Genomic DNA, 27,840 nt, shown 5'->3' with positions numbered 1-27,840 from the left:
GCTGCCATCTTCAAGCTCGCCTTGGGTCCGTCTCTGCGGCTCCAATCCTACTCCAGCCCACACACACCTGCTGCTGCCCCACTTTCTCTTTTCTGGTGAGCAGATCATGTGAAAGAGCAGCTCCACTTGGTTGAAATCCTTAAATACTCGGCGATGCTGTGCAAGAGCAGAGCGCTCTGGCCAGCGGTGAAGAGATTTGCTGAGCTTAGGAAGACCCAGGCTCAAAGGGAGCTGTCAATATGCGCCAACCGGAGACACCCGAGCCCAGGGCAACTCTGCCGAGCTGTAGGAGACCCAGGTTCAAATCTCTGCTTTATCTAGAGGGGCTCGAACCCAAGGAGCTGTCTCAGCACTGGGCTTTTGCTGATATCTTGCCCTGGGTTGGGTTCTCTGTTCTCCAACAGCTGAGCTGTTCCCAGGGGACATTTCATTGAAAATGGCATGTTTCTGCAGAAAGCTTTTGATCTGATGAATCAGAGCGTTCCAGCAACAACAACAAAGCAGGTTTTCCTGCTCTGAACATTTTATCTTCCCTGAGAGAGAGATTTCTGTTTCCCAGCCTTAGGAAACCAAGCACATGTGATCTTTTCCCTCCTTGGTTTGGTTTTGTACATGGGGAGGAAGGGGAATTCTCTCTCCCCCTTTACACGGTGGACATCAAGCTGTTTCTGCTCTCTAGAAGCAGCTTCTAGTGGAAAACTGGCCACCTCTTCCCTAAAGAAATAGATTTTTTATAGAGAGCAGCAGAAATTTGCCTGTTCAAGGTAATCACTTCCATCCACATGCCAGGCTCTGGGCAGCCAACCCCAATTTGGCTGTGATGTCCTCAGCCTGCCCAAAGGATGAGTGCTGGTCACTCTGAAACCCTCCTAGCTCTGTCCCCTCTCTACCCCACCGACCTTACCTTTTGCAATTTTGATGTCCAAGGCCGTGCGTATCAGCGCCATCAAGGTGGAGGTAAAATGGACCGTCATGTCCTCGGCCACAGGCATGTTCATCAGCACCAGTCTCTGCGCAAGAGAGAGAAGAAAACAGCGGACGGAAAACAATATCGAAAAACACATCGACCAGGCTGGAGGAAAAGAAATTAAACATTAAACAAAAGGGAAAAAAATTAAAATTAAAAAATAAAAAGCAACAAAGAGTGTCAAAACAGCACAGCCAAAAAAGAAGGGCAAGGATCACCCCGCCACCCCCCTGGCTCCTTCCACCCCAGGACACCGGCTCACTGCCTTCCAGGGTTACTCCTGTGCCTCAGGAACGGCTCCTGAGCCCCCCTCCCCACGGCACCAGGGCTGCCACGGCACCTCCCGGCACTTTTGGGAAGACATGCCTGATCCGTCAGGGATGCAGGTGTGGGGAATGCTCGGGAAGGGGAGAGGGGGCTCAGGTTTCCGTTCCTGGGTGGTTCGACTTTCCGGCTCTCAACCCTTCCCACCTGGGGCAGGGGAGAGGAGTGTCCCTAACCTTTAGGGACTTCAGATCGGCTGGATTCCTCTAGCATGCTACATCCTGGCGCTCCCTTTTTGCGTCTTTCAGAGATGAAGTTTGCCAGCACATGCACAGGGTCCAAATTATCCAAGGGTGGGGAAGGGAAGGAGGGGTAGAAAAAGTGCAGAAGGAAAGAGAGAAGGGCAACCAAGGCAGGTTAGACACGCCATGCTCCTTCCCCACCCTGGGCAGGCGGGGTGCAAACTGAAGTGGCCAGATCCACTTTCCAGAGAGTATATTTTGCTTTGTGAATACCTTGGGTCATCCCTTCCCTGCCCATTCCTTTTCCCCCGGCTTCTCAGGTCCTTTCCCTGCCTTCAAGACTCCCTTTTTCTCCTTGAAAAGTGCGATGGTGGAGGTATGCATACGTGAACAAACACATGAGAGCTGGAGAGGGTGGCAGTGCGTTTGCAAGTATACAGAAATCCCCCCTTCACTAGCCCTGAATGCTGCTGAAAGAGATGCAGGCAGCAGCCCGTGGCCAATGAAAGCTTCAGTTTGCTCCAGACCTAGACAACACATTGCTCTCTAGCTCTGGGTCTTGTCCTAGCAGCTGCTGCCCTCAGCAAAGCCACACAGCTCCCACTCCATGTCCTTCAGGGCTTCCCATGCTCCTGCTCCATGCCTAGGCAGCTGGGAGCACGCTGTGCCTGTGCCGTGAGTCAACTGCCGGCCACCACCCCAGGAGGAGCAAGGGGGGTAAACTCAGAGCTGCTTCTGAAGGCACCTGGCTTTGCCTTGCACAAGCCATCCTTGGGATAGCTCGTGCCAATGCACCTGGCTCTTCACGAACTGCAGAGCTGCTCCTTCAGGATATGTCCTTGCTGCCCACCTGCTTCCCATTTCCATGGGTTTTAGCCCTGTTTCTGTGCTGGCTGGGACAAAGATGGTTCCAAGCCCAGGGGACGAGCTTGGGCCAGTGAGCTCCTGGGGACACCCCACCCTCCCAACTGTGCTACGGGGTTGCTCTTCACCTCATCTTCTCCAACGCTCCCACTTCCGCACTATTGCTGATCCTGCCCCTCCTCTTCCACTGGGGTCTTCCACCCCAGAGCTCCTCGGGCTTGTGAGTGACCACGGCAGCATCATGTGCGTGGGCAGTGGAGACCATCCAGTGTGGCCAGGACTCTTTTGAGCACACCAGGCTCCCCAGGAGCAAGCTAAACACGTTGGATACCCCCAATGCCTCCCCGGCTCCCCCCAGCCCCACCTCCCACAGCTCCCTCGAGCCCCAGCTCCTGCTCAGCTCTAGCCCCCGTAGAAGGAAGGGTTGATCTACCTTATAGGCCACTTTGGAAGGACATCTCTTGCCGAGGCCTAGCGGTGGTGACATAAGAGTCAGCATTTCATACATCTCAGTGTAATGGATTCGGCCACTGCTCATGAAGGGGGAAGGGGAGGGAGGGAGATGCAGAGAGAGAGGAGGCATTCCCAGAGAGCAGAAAAACGTACAAACAAAAATAGTACAGGAAAACAGGAGAGAAAAAACAAACGGACAAACAGGAAAAAAACAGGAAACCCGTTAATCAAGGCAAATCATACATGAGAGACTGTCCTGATGTGGATTTATAGCACTGCTCACACAGGCCCAGGAATACTGGCAGAAAGCAACTCACCCCTCTCATCTCTGCTGCTGGCCTCAAGCGCCTGTCTCACTAGCAGTCTGGGAGTCCTTCTCTGGTCTCAACCCCTTTCCTAAAGCCCTCCAGCTGCCCCCAAACTTGTCCCACAGGTTCCAGGGCTGTGTGCGAGTGGTATAAATCAGATACACGGCACTCAAGCCATGGGTTATTTGAGATAATGGTGGTTTGCACCACAGTGCTCTGTGGCCTCCGTAGCGTCTTCCCTCCCGGGGGGGGGCCTGGGTATTGCTTTGCATCGCCACCTAACCCATAGCCAGAAGGCTGTGTATCCCCAGCTCATAAGGTCTATGCAATTGGGAGGCAGCATCTTGCATAGAAGGCAGTGGGCCAGGGTCACTTGTCAAAGGAAGATGCCCAGTTGCTTCTGTCTGGCTCTGCGGATGGACCACTTTCCCACCATGCACCAGTGCAAAAGGCATGCTGAATTGGCTGAAAAAACAAAACCGGGAGGAAAAGTTGTACATGCCATGCTCCCACCCTGGCTCTCTCCCACATGCGGCTGCAAGTTCCACCAGGTTGGAGTTTAAAGAGTCTCAGCAGAGGCAGCTGTTCGGGCCTTCCAACATTGGGGTTTGTTTGGGTTTCCCAAGGGAGGCGGCTAGGACGGACCCCCACCTTGTGCTCCTCTGCTCTGTAAGGACCTGCCTAGGGTTGCTGCAGTGAGGAACGCTACCAAAAACGGGCCATCCGAGGATGCCTTGAGCCCTCTGCCAGGCTGAGATATCTGGGCTGTGCCTCCTTCTCTCTGCACATCCAGGAGGCCATTCAAGTACATCTCTCCCAGGGATTCTGGGCTCAGCCTCCTCTTCTTCCCCTTGTGCCAGGCTTCCAACCTGCACTGCAACATTCAGGATGGTTAATGGGCAAGGGCAATCTCACAACAGCAAAGGCATCGACCATTACCGCTGGGCTGGGAGGATCCTTCTAGAGAGGAACCCGTCTCAGCCAGCGTGGCCTGGGAGAGAGGGCACTGCCAAAAAATTAAGCACTCCCCGTGGGATCCTGGCCAATTCCCTATCCGTGTGCTGAGAGCAGTGTGAAAAGGGGAGAAGAAGGTATCTCCTCTTCTCAGGGGGTACCGGCTGGTTTGGAAGCAGCCCCCTGGCCAAAAAGGCCCCCACCGAGATTAGTCCTGACATTTTGGATGTGAACTAGGGATGGTGATGACCCACAATGGGAGCTGTTCGGGGTGCAGGCACAGAAAAGGCTGGGCAAGCCATCCCCCTTTGAGACCTGACACACCTAAACGCGTTGGAAAGAGGATTGATAACAACGTTGGAGACTATTAAGTGGGATGATCAACAGGAAATATCCAGGTCCAGGAGTCCGTAAAGCAGCACCTTGGCAGAGCTGGATGTGCACTGACTTGAGGTGTCTGAAGGGGAGAAGATGACTGCAAAATTTTCATGTTCAAGAACTTTGTGCAAAAAGGAAGCAAGACAGTGATCTTCCACTCACCCTTCCTGGCAGGGGGGATTTTAGTGTACCCAGCACACATCAGACTCTGTCTTTCATACTGAAATTCTCTGCACAATGAAGGAGGAATGGATTCCCATGAAAGGAAGAGTTTGCATCAGTGACCAAACTGTCTGTTGTCACAGACAGGCTGCATACTTTGCTGCTTCTCAGAGAAGAGACCTTAAAGTGTTTTGAGCAGCACAGCAGTGCCCAGAAACCACATCCCCATGGAGTGAAGCACAGGAAGGCACGTGGAATGACATCCATCTGAACAGGATGGCTCCCAAGAGCTGGTCCCATCATGGGTGCATCCTTGATGGGAGAGCTGGCCATCTGTCCTGTGTCTGGATGGAGATGTGCCCTGTGGCTATGGCACAGGGTGGCCTGTAAAACCATCAAGCACTAATGGCTGGGTCCTGGTGCTCTGACAGAACACTGTGAGTGATGGAGGGGGAAATCTGGGGGACATCTGTCCTCTTGTGGTTAGGAAATAAGTACTGTGCTGTACCAGGCTGTTAGGAACAGAGCACCAGAATAGCAAGTGATGTGAGAGTAGATTCAGGAATAGGAGATGTCCACAGGGACATGAATGTCTGTGGAGCATTCACCTGACCCATGACCATCTCAAGGGCTACTTTTAGGGGGCAAAAGTGATGCCTTGGCTCACTTTTGCATGACTACTAGAAGCAGGGAGGGTGAAGAAAGGTAGAGATAGCCCCAAGAAGCGGGGTTGGCTGACAGGATACAGTCCCAGCAAGATTTGGTTACAAGACCTGCTCTCCCCAGTATAAGGACAGAGTTTGCTGGACTTCCATGGGAAGTCTTCCTGCATCAATGCCCCTTTGTTAGCCCACCTGCAGATAGCCTAGTGGGTATGCTTCCATACCATGCTGCACTACTATGCTGCATCCTGAACTTGCCCAAGAACCATCTCTTCCAGAGCAGGCTGTCCACCACTCCATAAACACATTGGTGGTTGCTTCTGCAAGTCATCATTGTCACATTGCCTGGCAGGATAGGGGTGTGGGCTCCAGGAAGGTGAACTTGTGCGCTGTGATGTGCAGGGCAGGCTCACCAAACTGAAAGGCGAGCAAGTTGGGTTGGCATTTTGGGATCTGGACCATGGTGGCAAGATGCAACAACCATGTGGGTTTTCTTTCTTCATCAACTGCCTTCTGGGAATTGTTCCAGGGCAGTAGGAATCCCTGAAAATCTCTCATGTCCTTGAAATACCCCATGCACAGGGAGGAGGAGACTGAAGTAACACAAGGAAGAGATGGGGATGGTCTCCCTCACATGACAGCAGAAGCTGGTCTCTCTCTCTCTCTCTCTGCCTTCACCTCCCCTTGAGTTTATCTACCTTCACTGCTCTGTCCATCTCACCGAGTCAGCAGAAAGCCCAGACTGCTGCAGAGCTCCCTCTTCCCAGGAAGCGTTACAGGTACCTTTCTGAGTACCAGGTGATCCAGCTTAGGAGAGCAGCATTTGCCAGTGAAGCCCTGATGTCAAATGAGAAAGACTAGGAATTCCTCCTGAATGTGTCTTCTGTCTGCAGGGACCTGAGCAAGTGCCCTTGGCAAAGCCACCATCCTTTGCCAGGGATGCAACAGAGAAGAGTGGAAAGACTGCAAGGAGCCCCTTCTTGAATAGATGAGACACCTGAGATTCTTGCAAATCCTAACACCTAAACACCTCTTCATAAAGTAGATGACCAAGGCCTTGTCTCGCTTGCTCTGCTTTACTTCTGGTGGTCTACTTCAAGATTTCAAATGTGTGCATCATCCCCATGACCAACCATGGAGGGTGACAGACCTGCTCCAGGGATGCTGGCTGGAAGAAGCATTTCTGATGTGGCAGGGAGGATGTGGCGGCTACAACATGCCATGCTGAGGAACCTTCTTCCCCTGCAGAGCCAAGATCACAGTCTGGGGGCATCTGAGCTTCCCTCGTACATCTCCTTAGATGCTGCGAGGGATGCAGAGGGAAGAACGGACTCTGTGGTTCATCCTTTTGCGCCATGAACACAGGCATGGGTGTCGTGGCACTTCGGAGAAGATGGCAGGTGCAGGATTTTGCTCAACTGTCACCCCAAAATAAAATTTTTAAAAGATGTGCAAGTCAGAGAGACACAAGGAGGCCAAACCACTGCCGTGGACTCACAGCCAGCAGCTGGGAGCTCGGCTCAAGCAGAGGAAGAGGAACTGTTGAGGTCCAGAGACGTGCCCAGGTGCCACCTCCTCCCAGCAGGTCTGGCAAGCCAAGGGCAAGACTAGCAGAAGTCCTGCTCCCCAGAGAGGTGGTAGTGTGTGCTCTGAGTGCCACACTTGCAGAAGTGTCTGTTGGGCACAGCACAGCGTCCCCCAAAGTTAGGGGTCACCCTGGCTTCCCCATCCTCCCCCCAGTCCTCACTCTCCAAAACAACAGCAAAGTCCCCAACATCCTCCTGCCTTTGCTCCCCCCTCCCTCCCCAGGAGTAAACCACATCTGAACCCCCAAAAAAACTCCTGCTCCCACGTGAGGGCACTTTGAGAAGCCAAGCAGGGATGGTGGCATTTGGCCTGGCACCCTTCAGGGGCTCTCTGCACCGACAGAGCCAGGGCGGGGGGCTGGCTGGGGGACGCAATTTGTCGAAACCCACCCCGGGAGGCTCTGAGCCCCCCCGGCCCCACTCATGCCTCCCCTCGAGGAGGACAGCTGCTGGCTCTGGGAGGCCGCGGACCTCTTTAAACTCGAAGGAAAGCAACGTCAGGGTTCCCTCGGGAGGCGCGGTGGCGGTGGGGCAGGGGGGAAGGAGGGGTGGATGGTGCGTCCCGTGGCCAGGTTGTGGCAGAGGACTGGGAGGCAAACCTTGCACGCCACCCTGTAGGGGCAGTTCTCTCCTAGGCCCAGAGGAGGCGAGATCACCCGTACTAATTTGTACATATCCTTATACGAGATCCTGCCGCTGCAAAGGAAGCACAGGTGGGTTAATAGGACACTGAGAGGGTGGAGGGGAGGATGGAGAGCTTAATGGGGGGATGCTGGGGCCATCTGTGGGGCAAGACCCCCAGGGGTGCACAGCTCTTCTCCTTCTGGCTCTGTCAGACCCAGAGAGGGGAAAGCTGTGAGCATCAGCTACTGCTTTCCCCACCATGAGTCAGCTCATACTTCCTCACACTGACCCATCTTGACCCTGGAGAAGGACAGTTTTGGCGGTGAACACCACCCCATCACCCTTCCTCATCGTGCCCCTGGCCGCCTACACCTGGTGGGAGAGGGCTGGGATTTTAGACAGGGTGAGACTGCAGCTTGGTTGGGTTCTAGCCACCACGAGCCCTTTTGATGGAGTTGTGTCCCATCACACCACCAGAGAGCCTGCCCTTGCACGGCCAACTCTCTAGTCCTCACAAGGTCCCAAGGAGGTTGGCAGCTGAGTCACTTGTATCTCCAATATCTGGGGAACCTGAGACGGGGAGAGATAATGTGACCAGCTGGTGACCGGTGGCTCTGGCACTAGCACCTAGGTCTCCCACGGTCCAGTCCTGTGCTCTGACCACGAGACCACGCTCTGCCAAGGGTACACATTATTAGAAGCAAACCCTCCCATACACACTCCCCTTCTCGCCCACAAAAGCACATCTTCCCAAACCCGGGTGGAGTCATCGCAGGATATGGCACGTATCCCTCCTGCACCGGCCGAAATAATGAAGCTGTCGAGGCAGAGAGCTGGCAGGAGAAGGTGCAGGGGCCATTGGATGCTGAGCTCCCCACTCTGCTCCAGAGCAGAGCCCTTCAGGAAGCAGGACCATGTGGGGTGGAAGTGCTGAGGTGCAGCATGCTGCAGCCTCCTGGGCATCCTTAGACAAGGTTGGAGGGAAACCGCACAAGGAGGCAAAGATCAGCGTTACCGTCCTACCTGGTGCCTTTGCCTCTGGTTTCTCCTTGCTCTTCTCCCATCCCCTCTCCATCGCTGGCCAGAGCTAACCCAACCATCCGGACAAAACCCATCCCTGAGTCCCCCAGTGTTGGGCAGTCTCCCTGAGAGACCTTCATGTGATGGTGTTGGTGTCAGGATGCAGAACTGCTGCCCCACTCAGGAACCGTTCAGATGTACTCACCCATTCCTCACCCAGCCATGGGGGCCAGGGTTGCCCCCAGGGGCCCAGCACCACCAGCTCCTGTGCACGTCCCCTAACCATTGGCTACATATCACGATGAAAGAGCACGGCTTGCTCAGAAATCAGAGGGGTGCATGGCATCGATAGGACAGCTCAGGCACTTTTTCAGTGACTGTTCTGGAGACCCAGGCCGCCAACATGGGGGGCGAGAGTGAATGAAGTGCCTGGTGTGAAGAAATCCTTCCCAAAAGCCACAGGTGAGTAGCCCCACACTGAGCGGCTGGGTGTTTCACTGCTTTCACCTCCTCTCCCTTCTCTAGCTGTCCATCAGGACATCTACTCACCCATGCTGACCTCTCCCCCTTGCACAAGGCACAGTCGCCCACTAACAAGCAAACCCACCTGCTCACGGGGGCCTTGCACAGCAGCAAGAATGCTGGAGGAGGCCATGTGGGGAGGAACCTGGCCAGCACTGAGCTGCACAGGGTTGGACAAACGGTGGAGGAAACTATGTCAGGAGCTGATGATATTAGGCATAAAAAAATATCTTGGCTGGAGCTGGTCTCTCAAGGGGCAGGACGTTAGCAGTGGAGGTGAAGAGTCTCCAAAGGGAGCACGTGTGGCTGCCAAAGGCTCTTGAGCTAAGATCGCCCATGCTCCCTGGCACAACAGTAGTGGGTCATGGCTCCAAAGAGGCTGTCCCTGGGCTAGGGGAGGGAGGATGGGGCCACACAAGGTGCCCTCATGGAGCTGGGAATGAATGGAGGGCAAACATGGTCCCAGAGCTGCCAAGGGCTCCACACTGCCCTAGGGATGCTCCAGACCATGCTGGGAGGAGTGGCGGAGAGCAGCTCCTCTGCAGCAGCAGCAGGAGCAGAGCCAAAGCCTGGTCACCCAGGGTATATATAGCCACTGTGAACCCATCCCATTACTGGGAACAGGCTGCTGCCTGCAAACGGGAGCCCTGTTCGCTGGGGTCCTCATCAGCAAAGGCATGAGTGCAGGAAACAAAGTCCTCCCGTCTCTAGAGGGGTGAGAGGTCTGGCCAGCATAGGAACACAATTCCCCAAGCCCATCAAACACACTCCAAACAAGGTCCTCCATAGGTGACCTGGCAGGAGCCCAGCAGTCCCCCAGTGTCTCCCCACAGAGACACGCTCAGCCCTGCTCTGATGGGGAGCTGTGGGTGCTGGGGACCAGGCAATGGAGCTGTTCTCAGGACAGAGGCACCCAGCTGGCACACAGGGACAGGGAAGGAGGCTGAGAGGGACCTGCCTCCTGGCCGGGGAGGAGAGGAAGAGCAGGAACCTCCAGCACTCAGGATAAACACCATGGCAAACCGTCAACATCATGGAAGACGCCTGTGCCACTAGGCATTGTAGGAACCGGCTGCTGCCCTTGTAACGACTGCGAGCAGCCCTTCCCTGACCGTCCCACGCATTGCAGCGGGTTTCCAATAGCAGAACACGGATGCCTGTTTAAAACCAGCTCTGAGAGGTTGCTCGGGAGAGAAGGAGCTGGCTACATACCACGCTGCTCTGTCATACTCTGCCCAGATCCGGACAAACTCATCTAGATGGTGAGGTCCCAGGATGGAGGAATCCCGAGTCAGGTATTCAAAATTGTCCATGATGACCGCCACAAACAGGTTGAGCATCTAAGTGAAAGGGAAAAAGGCAGAAAGAAAGGAAAGTGGGGGGAGAGGGAGCAGAGAAGGGAAGGGAGGGAGAGAAGGAAGGGTAATCGTGGGAAGATGGAAGATGGCAGATGACCCTATGGCGGGGGTGCAGGTTAGGGGGCTGATGAGAGGAACCCCCAGGGCTCTTAGAGGGGAGGAACTCACAAGGAAAGAGCAGAAGAAGATGAAGGAGACGAAGTAAACGTAGGCCAGGTCGGTGCCACAGCGCTCGTTCTCGTTCTGCCCGGATGTTGCTGTTGTGTCTGGCTCGCAGCCTTTGCCCTCCAGGCAGGACAGCATGATCTCCTGCCATGCCTCTCCCGTGGCACTCCTGCACCCAACACAGCCGTGTTCAGCAGCTCGTGGTGGCACGGGATGGAGCTGCAGCAGGATGCCCCCAGGAGAAGCCTCACAAGAAGCTGCGCAACCCCCTACCCGAATTAAGCACATCTCTGGCATGCAAAGGAGCAAGGCACTGGGTCAGCAGCAACCAAGCTGGACCGACATGAGTGCAGCCATGCCAGGGTGTAGCTCCTGGCACGCGGGGCCAACTCCCCCCAGCCAGCCTATCCAAAGAGCTGGGAGACAGCCATCCTTTTTGGGGCAGGGTGAAAAAAAAGAGGAGTTCCTGAGCTCCTGTGGCCTGTGTTGCCCAGCTGCTCTCTAGCACCAAAAGCTGACCTCCACCAAACAGCCTGTGGTGAGAACTTGCCCAGCGCGGCTCCTGGCACGCCTGCACCCAAAAACACTGCGAAAGGAGTTTTCTATGGTGGCTTACCTGAAGAGGAGCATGAGGGAGCCCAAGAAGCTGCGGAAGTTGTTGTGCCGGTTAATGTGGCTTTCTTCATCTAGTTTGATATTGCCGAAAACCTACAGGAGGGAGAAAAAGGGCTCAGTTATTCAGGCAAGAGCTCGCCAGCCAGGGAAGTGGCTGCACGTTCACCTTGGCTCACGGGCACATACCCCTGTGCTGCAGGGACCGATCCTGCCCCAGGTCCATCACTCTCAGCACAGCTGGCCCCCAAAACAGCCGACATCCACCCTCTCTGTGCAATCCCCCATGGAAAAGCACCCCAGGAAACACACGCTGGTGCACAGCCAGCATGCTGAGGAGCTGGCGCTGAGCAGCCATTGGGGAAGGAGACTCTCCTCTCCTCGGCAGTGATTTGCAGTGGGCGGCAAAGGCTGCGAGAGGCCGAGCTGCCATGGAAACAGGAGCACGGAGGACCTGGGATCAACCTAGTCCAACCGCTCCTCATCCATTCCTCTGCTGTGCTACGGGCAGCATCCAAGCACCGCACAGCACCCGGAGGTCCCGAGCGTGCTGGAGGCACACTGATGAGTCACACCACCCTGGGTGGGTGCTGGGTCACAGTCCTGGAAACTCCCAGGAGCTTTTCCCTGGGTGGGGAAATGGTCCGTGATGTCAGGGTCAGGCACAGCAGTGCAAACAGGGTGGGGAAGGGTTCAGTGTGGGAGGGACAGACCAACTGCTAACCCACCACAGACAGCCAAACACCAGGGACTACCATCCCCAGGGCCAAAAGAGGCAACGAAGTCCCAAACGTGGACAATATCCTAATAATGACCCTCAGCCAAGGCCGTGGTAGGACATAACGAACATTCGTAAAGTGCCTCAAATAGGAAAAATGTGCTGTTATTACTGTTAAATATTTATTCCACTTTCCGTGAACCTAAAAATACACTAACTGCAGAGTATTTTTTTCCTTGTACAGGTTTTTTGGAATGTGTAATTGTAGAATATTTTCTGCCTCCAGCTATTTTGCTCAAATAACGCCCACAGACTTTACTGCTTGGGGATTTGTTCACAATGGTGTTAAAAAATATAAAATAAATCAAATACTACCACACAGCAGGGAGGGGGGCTGAGTCAGATGGCGGTTGTTTAGCACGGAGAACACCTGGAGCCAGTGCTGAGATGTGTAGGACAGAGCGGCCAAAACCAGCCACGCGACTCTCGGGGTGGGAGAAAGGGTGTGGAAGAGACTAAACACCAGCGCTGCCAAGCAGCCTGAGCGGGAGGCCACAATGCTGCCCACTGCCTCCCCAAAATCTGCCCGTCCTGGCAACGCATGTCAGGCAATGGTGTTGGGTACTGCGGCAGCTCGCTCATCAGGCGGCTCCAGATCCCAAGCATTCGTCGTCGAAGATGCTTTGTCAGATCTTCAGCGTGGGATTTAGTCACCGCAGAACCGAGCCAGCCCCGCGGCACATGTGGAGCTGAGGGTTTTAGCTCACGTGCTTCTTATTTACCAGCTGGAGCCTGGAAAGCTCACATCTTCCCATGCTCTGCAGACCTCCCACCATCTGGTAGGTCATTGCAGGTCCCTAAGCACAAAAGCCCAAGCAGACCATCAGCAGCACGGCTGCAACATAAACCCTCCACAGAGGGACATGGTGGACAGTGGGCTGCAGGGATCACCACCGTGATCCAGCCATTCGGATGGGAAAGGCAGAATGCTGCTCACCAGGTCCCTTAGGCATGAAATCAATCTCTGGGGGCTGCTAGGGAGTTGGAGATAGGGTGTAACTTCTAAACAAAGGGGTGGCGATTTGAAAGCCGCCACCACACAGCGTGCCCAGCTGAGTCCCCAAGGCCACATCTCCAAGGGTACAAGTTGGGAAGGCAGCTGTGGAGCTTGACTGAACAAGCCCATGGCAGCTCCACCAGGGCATGTGACTCTGCAGCTCCCAAACAAGCTGTTCCACCCTCGGAACCTTCCCGGACACCATGACTGAGTGAAGCAATGACGGGCAAGCACAAGGCTGGCTGCTGTGCATAATGCTGAGGACATGCTGGTCCAGCCTGTCTGCACCAGAGAGATGCACACTGAGATGTCTGTGCTCACCTGCATCCCAATGATCGCATAGATGAAGAAAAGCATGGCTATCAAAAGGCAGACGTAGGGGAGAGCCTGCAAGAGAAGCAGATGAGTCATCTCACTTAGCACAGGTCCAGCTCCAGACGAGTACAAAAAGCACAGCGAGCAGGTAAGCTGTGCTGATCCGTCTCTCCTACAAGCCAACAAGTCAGCAAGACCTTGGGAACAGCCTGCATTTGGGAGCAGCACCCCAGCACTGTGGCCTGGGAGGAGGCCAGGACACATGTGACTTACCTTGAAGGACTGCACGAACGTCCAGAGCAGGATGCGGATGGTATAACCCTGGCGCAGCAGCTTGATGAGCCGAGCAGCCCGGAAGAGCTTCAGGAAGCTCATGTTGAAGCTGCTGGTGTTCACCAGCTGGGAGGAGATGAGAGGGTCAGAGGGAAGTGGGAGTCCCCCACCCCACAGCAGTTCACCCCACTGCTCCCAGCCCCTGCTTCACCTTGGTGTCCGTCAGGATGATCTCTGTAATGCTGCCGATGACGGTGATGAAGTCAAAGATGTTCCAGGTGTCCCGGAAATAATTCTGCAAAAGGAAGGAGAGAGAGAACCTGAATTTGAACTCAGTGATGCCAGGTCTGAAGGGCACTGGGCCACAGGCCAAGGCTGCTCATGGACAACAGCAGCGGTGGCAGAGACCTTGCTGCCCATTTGTATGCAGCCGTAGTCTGGAGCACCGTGCTGCGTCTGAGATGGTGGCAGACCTAAGCGTGTCTGCAGTGAGCTGCTTCTCCTGGGAGATGACTCACGCATCCAACAGGCCACCCTGGTGAACAGGAGTGGGAAAAGCGGCCACAGCCAGCCCTGGTCAGGCTGCTACAGCTCATCATGCCGTCCCTCACAGCCACAAGGCTGCTTTGCCCTCCTCTTTGTGGGCACCCAGACCCACCTCAGCCCCTGCTGTTTGTGCAGCAGCTGGTGCAAGACTGGACTTGACCATGGCTGTCTGCTGGGAGCAGGGAGGGTGGCTAGAAACCATCCTGCTAGTGGACCTCATCTCCCAGTATGGGTTAGAAACAGGAAAGAAACTATAAAAGAGCAAATCCAACAGTTGCTCATAAGCAGCAAAGAGTAGCTGAAGAAAAGGCAGTCCGTGGCTTCAAATCTTAAATGAGCAGCTGGGGACTTGAGGACTGTGAATTAGGCAGGGAGGTCTCACTGCTGGTCAGGTCTGGTCCAACTGATACAGCCCAAGGACAGCAATGCACCAGCATCTCGTGGCTCCCAGGGACACGAGACTGCAGCCACCAGCATGATCGCAGCAGCACTTGGCTTTAGCAGAGCGGCTGCACAGCATATATGTGGTCCAGGCACCAAAGTACCACAGAAACAAGGCAAAAAGTAAAGCAACGGTGTGGCTTCCCCCACCAGCATCCAGCAGTGGGAAGTTTAATGAGAACCAAAGAAGTGATTTCAACCTAAAAGCAGCTCTCAGGCTCGACCCAAAATAAATAGCAACAACCTCACATTATTAACACCTTCCCTCTGTGACCTGTGTGCTGCCAAAGTCCAAATTAACATCCTCATCTAGAACTTGAGCAGCGACTCACCAGGAAGCCAAAAGCAATGATCTTGAGGACGCACTCCAAGGAGAACACCATGGTGAATGCGATGTTTAGGTACTTCAGGGCCAGCTCATAGGTGTATGGAGCAGAGTAGTACTGTTGGAAAGAGACAGACATAGCTAGCCAGGAGGGGGCCTGCCAGCCTCTTGGCTGATGACTGTCCCAGGAAAGGCCTGCGGTGGTCCATGTTCCTTGCCGTGGGTGCCTCAAGACCATCTCCTCCTTCCCCTCTCCACCCCTCTCCCAGGACAGCTGCCACTCCTTCTGAGAAGGAAGCACAGAGTAAATCCAGATCCTTCTGCAGTAGTTAAGAGGTCCAGATCGTTTGGGTCATCTCGTTTAGGGAAGATCTCACCTCCAGTTTGGGGCATGTGGTGTTTCAAGTGACTATGCCAAGGGAATACATGCTCAGACTCTGTATCAAAGCATCTCCTAGAAACAACCAAAATACCCTCCAATCCCATCCTGACCGATCCTCCTTCTCCCCACTGCCCCAAACAGGACAGGCTCCCTCTGACTGGCTCACCTTCATCATCAGCACCACGGTGTTCAACGCTATCATGGCCATGATGGTGTACTCGAAGGATGGGGAGACCACAAAGTGCCAGACCCGGTACTGGAAGGTGTGCCGGTTCTGGGGCATGTACCGCGTGAGGGGCTTGGCACTGATGGCAAAGTCAATACAGGCCCTCTGGAATAAAATAACGTGCATCAGCCCCTGGCCGATGGTAACGTGGGGCACGGTGGCTGCCACACCTCTTTCCTTCATGGGCTGGGCAGGCAGGTGGCTCACAGGTTTCTTACACCTTTTCAACATCTAGGGAGCTCCAAGCTCCCAAACTGCAGAAAACCCATGGAAATGTCCTCTTTCCCCCTCCCCAGACCGTACCTCATTCTTCTCCAGACTGCACTCCTCCATCATTTTGTCTCCTTGCTCTTGGAACGTAATGATGATGAGAGCCACGAAAATATTGACAAAGAAGAAAGGGAAGACCACAAAATAGACGACATAAAAAATGGACATCTCCATGCGGTTGCTGCGGCTGGGCCCACGATCCTCCTCTGTCACGTCCACCGAATGCTGCAGCACCCTGTGGGCAGACAGGTGAAGAAAAGCAACCAGAGATATGCACATCAGGACTGTCACCACGTGACACTTCTCACGGGACCCACTTTGTACAGTCAGCTCTATCTGTCCACAGTTGTAACAATGATAAGATAAACCTCTGTCTTAATCTGCTTTACAAGGACAACCCTTCTAAGTGGCTACAGCTTGTTTTATGGTGCTTTGCCTGTGTCCCTGATGGAAAATGGATTTTCCAGTGCTCCACATACAGAGAAAAAAATTGCCCAAGCTCACATGAGCATGAAGAAAGGGCTAGTCCTATGGTCATCTCTAAACTTGAGCTAAGATATACCTCAGGGCCACGCAGGAGAAAGGATTATCCATCATTTACTCCCTAAGGAAGAAGGTAACCCCAGCCACAGTCCCAGCCTCATATGGGGGCTAAAGCTCTTTTGTCCTGACATAATTTCTCGTCCTTCCTCTCCTCCTCCCTGCCCAGCAGTTTCTCTCTCAGTCCCACCCCACCCCAACGGGGACATGCCCACCCTAATTCAAGGGGGGTGGATAGAGCAGAATACTCACTGGGGCCAACCCTCGCCGGTGGAGACTGTGAACAGGGTGAGCAAAGCCCAGACGATATTGTCGTAGTGAAACTCATGGCGTTTCCATTCCCGGCACTTCACTTCCATCTTGTTCTTCTCGTGGTCCACGTAGTTCCCTCTGCAACGTTGAGAGAGAGCAGTGACTTTGCTTTTTATGCTGCCAGACTATGAGACAGTGGTTTTAAACCCTGGGGGCAGCGTGTGTGCGTGGTGTGTGGGGGCATCTCTCCTGCGGGGCTGGAGGGAGAAATGGGAAAAGGCTGGATAACAACTGGGGGAAAGGAGAGAAGAGGAAAGCAAAAGGGAAGACAGAAGAAGGAAAGAGAACAGGACCAAAATACAGGGCTCTGCATCCTGCGTCCCATGCAAGGATGCATAGCGCTGACACAGCAATGGGGACAGGATTCAGCCCATGCTGTCAACCTCAAGAGACTATGGCCAAGAGCGAGTCGTGACCAAGGACTTAACTGGGAACCCAAAGATGACATTACCCAGCACCCTGCCTTTGCCAGAGGTGTCAGCAGCATCGGACCTACTGAACAGGGCACCTACATGCAGTCCTTCTCCGTGTCCTTAGAGCTGTCAGTGCAGTAGAAAAACTTCCCCTTGAAGAGCTGGACGGCAATGACAGCAAAGATGAACATGAAGAGCTTGTAGACAATGAGGATGTTGAAGACGTTCTTGAGGGAAGTCACCACGCAGTCGAAGACGGCCTGCAGGAGAGGGCATAGCTTACTTTGGGGAACCAACAGCCTTGGCAAAGGGCAGGACCAAAACCTTACTCAAGACTACCATGGGGAAAGACATTTCCCACTCCTGGGGTGGAAAGGAGGAAAGAGCTGGGCCTTCTCCCAGGCAAAGGGCTACTTTTTGAGCAAGTTTAACACCTGGAGTACCCCCCCCAGCACACACACGGACACCGAGCAGCCCCTAAGACAGCAGCAGGGATGGATATTTATATCCTCCAATGTTCTCTGCAACCAGGGCAGCAGACAGGGAACGGCCCTGATGATGCAATTAGCAGCACCCAAGACCAATTAGTAAACACTTCTTTGTTTTGCATCACCCTGAATAACAAGGCAGAGTGAATGCCTCTGCCTGCAATAGCAGCTCCTCCCCAGGCTGTGCTCTCAGCCCTAGCTCTCACAGCACTTTAAGAAAGAGAGGAATGTCCTTATCTCTGCTTCATGGTGAAGACAGAGGTGTCCAGAAATGAACTGACATGGGCTGAATCCATCCACTGATTGGGAAGAACAGCTGGGGTCAAAACTCATGTCTCTGGGGTGCCACCCTGGGCCTCATCCATTAGCCAAATACCGCCTTGTGAAAAAAACTCAGGGCTTCCTCGGTCTCTTACTCCTTTCTGGCTCTATACCCCATCGGCTAAGGTAGGGAAATCCATAATGCTACCTGTGCTGCATAAATAATCCCTCTATTCAGATGGGAAATCCCCCTCCAGTGCAACACCATGACAGCACAGCACACAAAATCCCTAGTTGTTTGCAAGCTGCTCTGGTGGGAAAGATAATGAACTTTGGAAAGAGATTTGAGCTGTCCCAAAGCCAGGGCAGCCTATTTTATCAGGAGAGTATCTGGGCTTTGTTGTCTCATGTCCACTCCAGCCCCACTTTCCCTGGCAGAGGAACTCTCTGACACCTTGCAGAGATCCAGGCTTGCTTTTAATAACTCATTGCACCTCCAGATATGAAGCAGCCTGAAGGCTGTTGTGTTTGAAAATGGGGCTCCTAAAACACAGCAAATGCTTTGAAAACTACTTGTTCATTGCTCACAAGTAAATCGATGCACGTGGTCCCCGCACCCACCGGTCCACACTGGAGAAGACAAATGTAAGGCAGGAGATAAATGGGGATCATTACCTTCAGCTTGGGCAGTCGCTTGATGGTTTTCAGGGGCCTCAAGACCCGTAGCACACGGAGAGACTTGATGGTCTTGATATCCCGGCCCTTGTTGGTCCTACCGTGTCGGAGGGAGGCACACGCACCCAAAAATGAAACGGAGAGACAATAACCTTGCAGACCTGAGGCTGGATGCTCTGGGGGTTTCAGCTGCTGACAACCCCCCCCAGCACATGTGAGGATGGGAACAGGAGGGCCACAAACATGTGACTGCTGAGCACTCAGCCCACCTAAACAAGTCTTCTCCAACACACACGCTGACAGCTGGCAGAGATGAAAAATAAAGCAATCCTTTCCTCCTCGGGATTAGCACCTTTCCCCTTTGCTGGGGAGCAGCGACCTTAACAAATCCCCTCGTTGTGGGAAGCAGTGAGATGCCAGGGCTGGGGCAGGCGATGCAGTGCTCTCCTTGAGCAAGGGCAGCTGCCCGAAGGGTGCTGTGGCACGCTGCCCTCCCCCATGTCCCCAAGCCACGCCACTCAACAGGGCCAGAAGGTTTGCTTCCCTACTGCAGGCATGTGCCATTTGCAGACAGGGCTTGCAAAAGGCACCCACCATTGCAAATTATTTTCTACCATTACTACTGGTTGCAAGAAATTCATAATAAAATGAGGAAGATGCACTCAATGGGGTCTACATGCAGGTGTCTCACAAAGGGTTTTCCACCCTGGTTTGAACTCGAGATTCATGGCCCTTACGTTACCTACGGAAGCACCTGCTCTGTGCTTGGTTTGTTCACACAAATGCTGTCTCTTACAGCTTTCTGCCTTATTCCATCAGTGCTACCCAACACGGTCAGCCTGCTCCTCTATCTCACATGCATGTAACATCTCAGCCCTCTCTTCCCTCTCCAGATCAGGGCTGCACTTGCCTCCACCCCAAGTCAGCTGAGAGAGGTAGAGCTTACCAGTAGAATTATCCAGAAAAGCCCCCTTGTGACCCTCATTTCTTGAATATGACGATTAATCCCAACCACAATACCAGGTTTTTTTCTTGTCTTTTAACTAGAGCCCATGGGCTGGATCCCAGGATGGGATTCACCAGAGAGGTCCTGGTGAAGGTGGCACAGTTTGGATCCACCATGCACACTCAAAAAAGGTCAAAGAAATGACTTACGACAACAGATGCTCCAAATTATACAGCTCCTTTGCGAGGGTTAATGCAACAGGGAGCACAATAATGGGCTTAATCATTAAGAGATGTAAACAAAATCACTAATTAATAGTCCTCCCTAGGAGCACAGCCCCACAAATGCACGGGAAGCAACTGTACAAACAGCCCTGGGACTCACTTTGCACCGCCTGTCTCCTGCTTTGCTCAGTATCAGGGTGTGGGTAAGTGGCTGGGGCATCCAACTCAGGGCTGGGGCATCCGACTCGGGGCTGGGGTGAGGATTTGAGGGGAGCACTCAGCTGGTGCAAGCTGCCATCAAGGGCAACTCAGCTGCAGTGGTTTACATCTGCTGAGGAGGGACCTCTTCAGACCTCAGGAAACCTCCTGTGGATTTGCTTGGGATCCAACATGGATATGGGACATAGAGCTGGATAATGCCTGGAGGAAAGCCTGGCTTTGCTGTCTCTACGGCCGAGGCTGAGCTCTCCCCAGCCCCCTGAGCTTGGCATGAACCACATCCCATGCCCTTGGAGGACATCAGAGCTGAAGTCCCTGCAGCACTTCAGTGCAGGCAAAGCCCCTGCTGGGGCAGAGCCTTCAGCTCTGCGGCAGACACCACTTTCCCCGTGCCCTGCTCCCCTGGGTGTGCTTCACACCATCTCAGGGTACTGCACAGACACCGAGATCCAGGATGAAAGCACCCTCCTTCAAAGGCAAGGGACTGCAGTGCTTGCAAAGAAAAATCCCGCCTGCACTTTCCCGGAGCACACCACCTTTAATGCATCTGGGGCAATGTAGGTGTGTGTGCAGAGCAACGTACTCCAGTCTCTGCAAACGCAGCTAAGGGTCAGCACAGGTGTCAGACAGACAGACACCCACCTGTGCCCATCCCCCCACGCTCCCCAGGGCGGCACCCCGCAGCGACCCGAACGGCATAGTTACCCCAAAGCATTCCTGTCAGCGATCCAGCCCGGCAGCCACCAAACAGCACCAACGGAGAGAGGAAAAAAGAGAGAAGAGAGGAAGAAGGTAAGAAAAGCAGTGGGGAGCTGTGTGGGGATGACCGCCTCCTCTCAGGCAGCAGGGACCCTGAGGCAGCACTCCACCACACCACACCTGGGTTGAAAGGCACAGTGATTAGACCACATTGTGTCCTCCAGGATGGGGCTCATCTGCATGGAGAGACTCATCCAGTGAGCTGGGAGCCCCTGCCCTCCCTGCTGGAGGTTTTGGGAGAGGGGTGCGTAGTGAAAACTCTGCTGCAAGAAGAACCCGCGGAGAGCGGGACGGTCAGTGACAGCGGGTGGGCACATGGTCCTCCTCGGCCAGGAATCGGGGAGGGACCTTGAGGCTTGGCTCCAACCAGCCAAAGGCAGGTGCCTCTGAGGGAACATACCTGCAAGGCTGTAGTTCCCATCCAGACAGGCTAACTTTAGTAAATCATTTCCATCAAGAAATCCACTGATTAAGAGCCTGAACTGCAGCACAGGATCTCCTGCAACCCAGCAGGACACCCACTCAGACAAGCCAAGGTGGTCTACAAGGTCCCTAGTTGTAACCAAACCTCCATCCCTGATTCAGCTCAGTCCCTGCCACGTGCACACAGAGGGCTCAGCACTGGGGGCAAGCCTACGAAGTAAAACATTTCTTAAAAACCATAAAAATAACCCCAGACCCTGGCTGCATGTTAGTGAAACAGGTGGAAGGTGTGTTGAAAAGGTGATAGTTTAACTCTGCAGCACCTCTGTGATGGGATATCAGACCTCTGTCCTGACCAGCCTCACACCAGGTTATTTCGCAGTACGTAGGGGTCCCTCTTGCTTCCAGACACCGGTGCCGACAAGCATAAGGAGATGCTACTCCGCAAAGAAAGAGGCAGCTCTGCTGGGTACCTCTGGGTGGAGAAACTCCTGCCCTTGTTGACCAGGTGAGACGACGAGGGCTACGCACTGACCACTGCTCAACCTTTCCACCGCTCAACCTTTCCTGCTGCTGGAAGCCCGCAGGCATAGGCATCACCACCTCTCGGCAGCTCTGCAAAGCTGCAAGCAAGCGCTGCTCCTCTGCACAATGCCTCCTCGGAGGGTGCCACAGGAGGCAAAAGCCAGCAGAGTCTTTAGTTATGGTTCTGGTTATTTCAGCTAATTTAATTTGAACTCTTTGGAGATTTACAGTTTTATATTGGGCTTTTTATTTAGGCTGCATTTGGATTGACTTATTAGCTTTCCACGCAGAGAGCTACAGATGAGCCAAGATGACCTCTTGCTCAGGATGTACGGGCTCCAAGGGGGCAGTGGACAAGACATGATGGCACATGGAGACACGGCTTCACAGGTGGACACTTGCTCATTGATGATTTTGATGTGGCACTGATGTCCAGCAGATGATGGTGGCACCGCTGGACCAGCTCAGAGACCTTCTGCTGCGCCCACGGCTACCCAGGACCCCCCGCAGGAAAACCGAACCGCAGAGGGAGGCAAAAAGGGCAGAAAACCCGAATGGCATGGTGTGTCCCAGCACTTCTTCTACTGGCAAGTCCTGGACCTGGTCACCAGCCACTCTCAGCCACGTAATTGCCGCAGCTGCTCTGTGGGCATGGCTTTGCCCACCCAGCGCCATGGAGGCGAGGAGGGGGAGAAGGAGGACACATCGCCCCCCCAGCCCCACATCAAAGAGCTCATGAAGGGAGAAGAAAAGGAGAGGGATTCAGATGTCACCTCCAGAGTTTTCCTCTCCAGACGAGGATGGAGGGAGGGAGCGTTGCAGGTTGGGACATTTATAGCTGGCGAACATCCTGTGGCTCCCGGGGCCACGGCAGTGATAGGCTGCCAAGGGGAGAGGCAGGTGTTCTTATAAATGCTTTATAATGTATAAACCCATCGGAAATCGCTGCAGTTCCTTTGTTCCGCTCACCCCTGAAGCCATGAGATCATCTCCTCCAGCAGAAGCCACCATTGGACATGGGGGAGAGGGACAATCCTGCAGGTTTACATGATAAAGAGCCCTCATCCACGACACAAGCAACTCAGTATCTACCCAGCTACAGCTACAAGAGTAGGCAGGCGACATAGATGCTTGCTGCAAACATACGTGGAGATGCAAAGACCCTCTCCATGTGAGGGGGTTTGGTGCCGCAGCCGATGGGGGTCCTTGCCTGCAAGAATTCAGCTGCCCTGTGCCCAAAGGGACCTGTCCTTCCCTTGGGAGGCTGGGTGGAGGCAGGCAAGTGGCAAGCGGGGTTGGAAGGGGCAAGGCAGCTTCCCCATGTCCTCGGCACTGGCACGTGGGGACCCTGCCAGCTCCAGGGGCCACTCCAGGAACCATGCCACCACCTTTGTGGGGTGGAGGCAAGGGGACAGCAAGTGCCGATTACAGTACTGTTAGTGGGAGCGAGGACACCCAACCACCTGGGAGCGGGCTGAGCCATCAACCTTCCCTCCTTCAGCCATCAAAAAGTATTGATGAAAGATGCCTTGGAAGGAAAAGGCTCCCTTGTCCTCCTAAACCCCTCAAACCACCCAGCACATCTTCAGGCTGCTGATGCCCTTGAGCCCCCTGCTCCGGACATGCTCTGAAGGGCTGCCCTGGCAGAGGAGGGATCAGCCAGGCTCTGGAGATACTCAGTCCATCCTCATGGTGGCCTAGGTGGCCTCCTGGAGGCTCAGAGCAATGTTCTCAGCCAGCAGACCTGTCCTGTGCCCCTTCCCCATGCCAGGGTCTGCGGTCAGCCCCCTGCCCTGCCCAGGGGCTGGTTCATCCCTCTGCCGAGTGAGTTGAATTCTCCCGTGCTCTTCCCAAGGAGAGAGCAGCGAATGAAAGCACTAGGCAAGGAAGGGGGTGAGGAAGGTGAGGAAGGCAAAAGCAACGAGCAAGGGAAGGTGCAAGTGGGTGAGAGTGAAGGGAAGGAGCTGCCGCCTGGCCAGGGGTGAGATGGGAGGGATGGATTATGGGCTGTAATCCATCAAGTGACCCCAGGACTCGGAGCCAGCCACCCCGAGAGCCTCGCATGGTACCTGAGAGCCATGGACAAGGACAGGGCTCCAGTATGCGCTGCTGCCAAGCCCTCCCCTCTCACCAGCACTAACGCCACTGCCACCAGTGTCAAAGGCACAAAGAGAGAACAACAGCATGACAAAGGAGTGCCAGCCCCTCCTTTCTTCTCCTCTTCCTCCTCAAGCACCAACGGGGCACCACGGCCCTGGGGACCAGGGGCAGCATTACGTTGGCACCCACTTGTCCCCTCCTCAAGCTTACACTGCACTGCCTGCCCCAGCCAGCAGCACAGAGGAGGGCAGAGCAGCATGAAACTCATCCCTGGACACTTCTCCCCTCCATGGCATGGGCACTGCAGACGTTGAGCCACCCTGCACCTACCTGCAGAGGAGGACCCCCAGGTGTCACAAGCTCGGTACCAGAGCCCACCTGCAAGGTGATGCTCAGCAGGAACACGCTGCAGAGCAAGCACACAGCACCCTGCCCTCAGCATGATGCTGCAGAGGATGCAGGCACAAACCCCACTGGCTGCCTCCCCATCCCTGCAGGGCTTCGGGGCAATGCTCCCCCTTGGAGCAGAGGAAAAGCCACCGGCTGGGGGTACCATTTCCAGCACAAACACGTTCAGAGGGCAGCTCCACCTGGCAGGCTGCTGCTTTTGCTGTCTCTGTGTGCCCCGGGATGCGTAGCAGGCATATAACTCCAGCTCTGTCAGCCTTAGGTCTTTTTCCCTCTCTAACAGCCCCTTCTGCCCTCTTTCAAGTTCACTTTCACCACCAATCTCTTCCTAGCATCTCCAGCTTGCCTTGCCTTGCCCCCTGCCTGCTTGCTCACCAGCATTTGACAAACAAGGAGAAATACATCTCTGGAGCAGCTGCGCACCACTGCCAGGAGCCATCCCAGAAGCAGAGCAGAAGGGTGCAGAGAAATTAAAAAAAAAAAAATCGGGGTCTAGTAGCCATAACACACAGTTGCATCCTCCTCCCTCCCCAGCCAAGGGAAGGCAAAGAGCTGACAAGGATGACAGCCACTTACGCCAAGGCGAAAGCCACCAGCGCTCCCACCACCACGATGAAATCCAGGATATTCCAGAGGTCTCGGAAGTAGGAACCATCCTGCAGGATCAAGCCCTGATCAATCATCTGCGGGGGGGAAATGGTGAGAAAAACAGGCAGGGAATGAGCAGCTCGGCCATCAAGTGGAAGCAGCTGTAGGTGGGATGTGCTGGGGATAGGGACATCGCTGGGGAGCAGCGGACCTGTCCCTGCGACCCAGGTATATATCAAAGAGCATCATATTTTGGGAGCCTGGTGCTGAGCACTCTCGACTCCCAGCGCTAAGAACCAGCCTTTAAAGTCTTCATCATCCAAATTTAGGACCAGAACCGAAAAACAGCTATTTCCTACCCGCTGCAAGGACGCTGCGGGACTCGGCACCCCCAGCGCAGCCCTGCAAAGGCTCTTACCTTGATAACCATCTCGAAGGTGAAGACGCCAGTGAAGACATAGTCAAAATACCTCAAGACCTGCAGAGAGAGGGCACAGGCACTCTGCAGCCGCTGCCAAGCAGACGGGCTCACTGGCACCCACCCAGACCCTGTTTCTGCCCCGCACCCAGCACTCGCCTGGCTCAGGTGCAAACGGAGGGTCAGTTTTGCTTGCCCCAAACCCAGCCTGTCACCTAAGAGTTCAGGACAGCCATAAACCCAGCCTGCGTAGGCAGGAAAGAAACATTCTCCGTGCATGGTGCAAGCAGCTCTGAAATCATGCTGCAAGCTGAAATCATGCTCCCCCATACCACTCCCTGTGCACATCAGCATCTCCCAGGTTTAAGCTACTTTACTATCAACAAGGCACCCTGGTCGGCTCCCCAGCCTCTAAACCCCGTGTGTGGGAGGCTGAGAGGGATTTCCAGGGTTTATAAAGGAAGGCAATGGAGGGAGAAGTCAGATCCCATGGCATGGTGCAAGCGCTGCCACCAGCTGCCCTGATCCATGTCCCACATGTGCCCCACCATGGAAGCTAAAATCCTACAGGACCTCTGCCTGTGGGATGGGGGGAGCAGGGGAGGTTTGCAATCACTTTGTTGCGGTCGGAGTTGGTAAGGACAGGATCCTCCGCCGCGAGGGCGATGCTGCTGGCGGCAATCACCAGGAGGATGCACATCTCGAAGTAGCGCAGGTTCACGATGTAGTGGCAAGCCCTCCGCACCCTGCAGGGAGACAGCCCGCACCCCGACCTGTGAGCCCCTGGCATGCCCCAGGCATGGCCCACGTGCAAAACCGACCCCACATCGCCAGCTTCCAGAGCAGAAAGATGGGCAGCAAAGTCTGAGGAGCAAAACAAGGGAGCCCGAGGGTGGTTTGGGCTTGCTGACCCCTTTGCTTGGCTGTCCCAGACCCCCGGACACCCTGTGGCCAGCCAGGGAGAGTCCCTGAGAAATTGGGGGGCTTATTCTTCCAGGCTGCTGGAGCTGGGCAAGATCTACAGGGGAGCAGACAACTGCAGAAAAATGCAACAAACATTGAATAAAAATCACAGCTAGCAATCAGCAGTCGGAAGAGAAAGCCACGAGCGTTGCTGGCACAGAGGGAGAATGGTCCCTGGGCTTGGGGAACACTGTGGCTGGTTATCCAGGCTCTTTGGGAGATATACAGCCCCCTTCCCAAGGGGGGTCGCTGGTTTTCAGTGACATCTAAGGGTCCTTCCCCTTGCAGCCCTCCCCAGCCCCGGGCTCCTATGGTCCAAAAAATCTCTCACGGGTTGGTGGTGCTGAAGATGAACATGGAGCTGTGCGGCACCATCGCTTTGCCCGTCTCACTTTTCTCCTTCTTCCGCTTCTTCTTCTCCATCTCCTCCTCATCCTCTTTGGCCTCGGCCTCCTTTAAGGGGCTGGCTTCGCCATCTGTCTTGTTGCTAACTGCAGGAAAGCGAGAGCCTTTGCCTGGTCTTGGACCCTGGCAGCACCCTGGGGTGTCCCTGCCACCCAGGCACGTGCAACCCCCCCGGGTTTCTGATTTGCATCCCCGTGCCATTACAGGGAGAGGAACCAGAAGGGAAGAAAAGACACAAGCTGCCGGGATGAAGCAGACGAAAGAGGTTTTAACAAGGCCAGCTTTCACGGTGCTGTTTAATTAATAACACCATTTAAAGCAGCTCACCTTGACAGCGAGGATGCTGTTAAGGGGTTTGAGTGGCAGCAAGCTGGGCGGGGGCTACGGATGTGTTAGGAAAAACAGGGAATGTGAGTGTTTTGCCTGGGCAGGGAGGAAGAGGGAAGGAGAGATCAGGCAAAGGGGCAGGTGGGAAGGAGGGAAGAAAGGGAGAAGCTCCCCAGGGGACAGTGGCACATCAGCACTGCGTTCGGGCTCCCCTGCAAAACTGGAGTGCTGGAGAGAGGTGCTGCAAGAAGCAGCAAGGAAAGCCCCCCAGTTGATGGATACTAATAGGAAAAGCCGTGCAAGCGGCTTTCCATCCCACCCCAGAGTCACCGAGGGCCAGGAGAGGGGCTCAGGAAAGAGAGATGGGTCCTCACTCTGTACCACAGCAGAGTCGTGGACATCGATCATGATGGTGGTGCTCTCTGTGGCCTTCTCGGTGTTGGGGGTGACAGAAGAGAGGTCGGGCTCGCTCCGGCTGACAGTGCGGCTGGCCTCCAGCAGCGCTTGCTCGCTGGTGTCCAGGCTGCTGCAGTCCTGCTCCGTCAGGCTGCCCGTCTTCCGCCGGGGGGGCTCGGGCGCCGCTTGCAGGGGGCTCCCCTCCTCAGTGGTCCCAACCAGCTCGGCATCGCCAGCAGGGACCCCGTTTGTCCTGGGGGAGGGAGGTGGGATGAAAAGAGGTGCAAGAAGATAAGGGGAGGGGACAAGGAGCCGTGGGAAATGCAAGATGCCCTCCCTGAGTACCAACCTGACGGGCTCTCCGCTCGCCTCCAGCTCCCCCTGAATCAGTGCCTCCGCTGAGGCTGCATCGCCGCACTGGTCCCCATCCTGCGCCCCCTCTGTGGGGCTGGCCTCCTCCAGACCCATCTCCTGGCTGGCCGAGCGGCTCCCCAGAGCGCCGGCTGGCTCCTTCCCCTCCATCCGGGCTCTGCGGTGCCGGCTGCGCCGCTGGCTCTGCCTCATCCGCGCCCTGTCCTCAGTGCCGCCTCCTGCCCCATCCTGCTCACCCGGCTCACAGTTCCCATGGCATGATTTCTGGTGCCACAGCTCCTTGTCTCGCTTGGCCCGAGGCGACGGGCTCCTCCTGTCCTCACCACTGCCGGGATTGGCCCCCGGGGTCGGCTGCTCGGGGCCCTCAGCCGGCAGCCGCTCACC

The 27,840-nt window shown here is 55.0% G+C and overlaps 1 protein-coding gene across 1 annotated transcript in view; it reads right to left on the bottom strand.

Annotated features, from left to right (window-relative positions):
- Positions 1 to 27,840, bottom strand: part of CACNA1E (calcium voltage-gated channel subunit alpha1 E) — a 122,023-nt gene that overhangs the window by 6,711 nt on the left and 87,472 nt on the right. The window contains exons 21-41 of the mRNA XM_019471144.1: positions 27,434 to 27,834; positions 27,063 to 27,337; positions 26,288 to 26,447; positions 25,610 to 25,739; positions 24,994 to 25,053; positions 24,564 to 24,670; positions 20,478 to 20,489; positions 18,384 to 18,480; positions 17,059 to 17,219; positions 16,487 to 16,624; positions 15,728 to 15,929; positions 15,365 to 15,529; positions 14,824 to 14,934; positions 13,716 to 13,799; positions 13,505 to 13,630; positions 13,238 to 13,303; positions 11,146 to 11,237; positions 10,533 to 10,698; positions 10,219 to 10,346; positions 2,771 to 2,867; positions 905 to 1,010 (exon numbers count right to left, since the gene is read on the bottom strand). Of these exons, the coding sequence (XP_019326689.1) occupies positions 905 to 1,010; positions 2,771 to 2,867; positions 10,219 to 10,346; positions 10,533 to 10,698; positions 11,146 to 11,237; positions 13,238 to 13,303; positions 13,505 to 13,630; positions 13,716 to 13,799; positions 14,824 to 14,934; positions 15,365 to 15,529; positions 15,728 to 15,929; positions 16,487 to 16,624; positions 17,059 to 17,219; positions 18,384 to 18,480; positions 20,478 to 20,489; positions 24,564 to 24,670; positions 24,994 to 25,053; positions 25,610 to 25,739; positions 26,288 to 26,447; positions 27,063 to 27,337; positions 27,434 to 27,834 (2,884 nt within the window). The remainder of the gene's footprint in view (positions 1 to 904; positions 1,011 to 2,770; positions 2,868 to 10,218; positions 10,347 to 10,532; positions 10,699 to 11,145; positions 11,238 to 13,237; positions 13,304 to 13,504; positions 13,631 to 13,715; positions 13,800 to 14,823; positions 14,935 to 15,364; positions 15,530 to 15,727; positions 15,930 to 16,486; positions 16,625 to 17,058; positions 17,220 to 18,383; positions 18,481 to 20,477; positions 20,490 to 24,563; positions 24,671 to 24,993; positions 25,054 to 25,609; positions 25,740 to 26,287; positions 26,448 to 27,062; positions 27,338 to 27,433; positions 27,835 to 27,840) is intronic.

Source organism: Aptenodytes forsteri, unplaced genomic scaffold (genome assembly GCF_000699145.1).
Source record: "Aptenodytes forsteri isolate BGI_AS27 unplaced genomic scaffold, ASM69914v1 Scaffold289, whole genome shotgun sequence".
NCBI classification, from domain to species: Eukaryota; Metazoa; Chordata; class Aves; order Sphenisciformes; family Spheniscidae; genus Aptenodytes; species Aptenodytes forsteri.
Note: the sequence above shows the minus strand (reverse complement) of the source record. Positions and strands in the feature narration are given on the sequence as shown.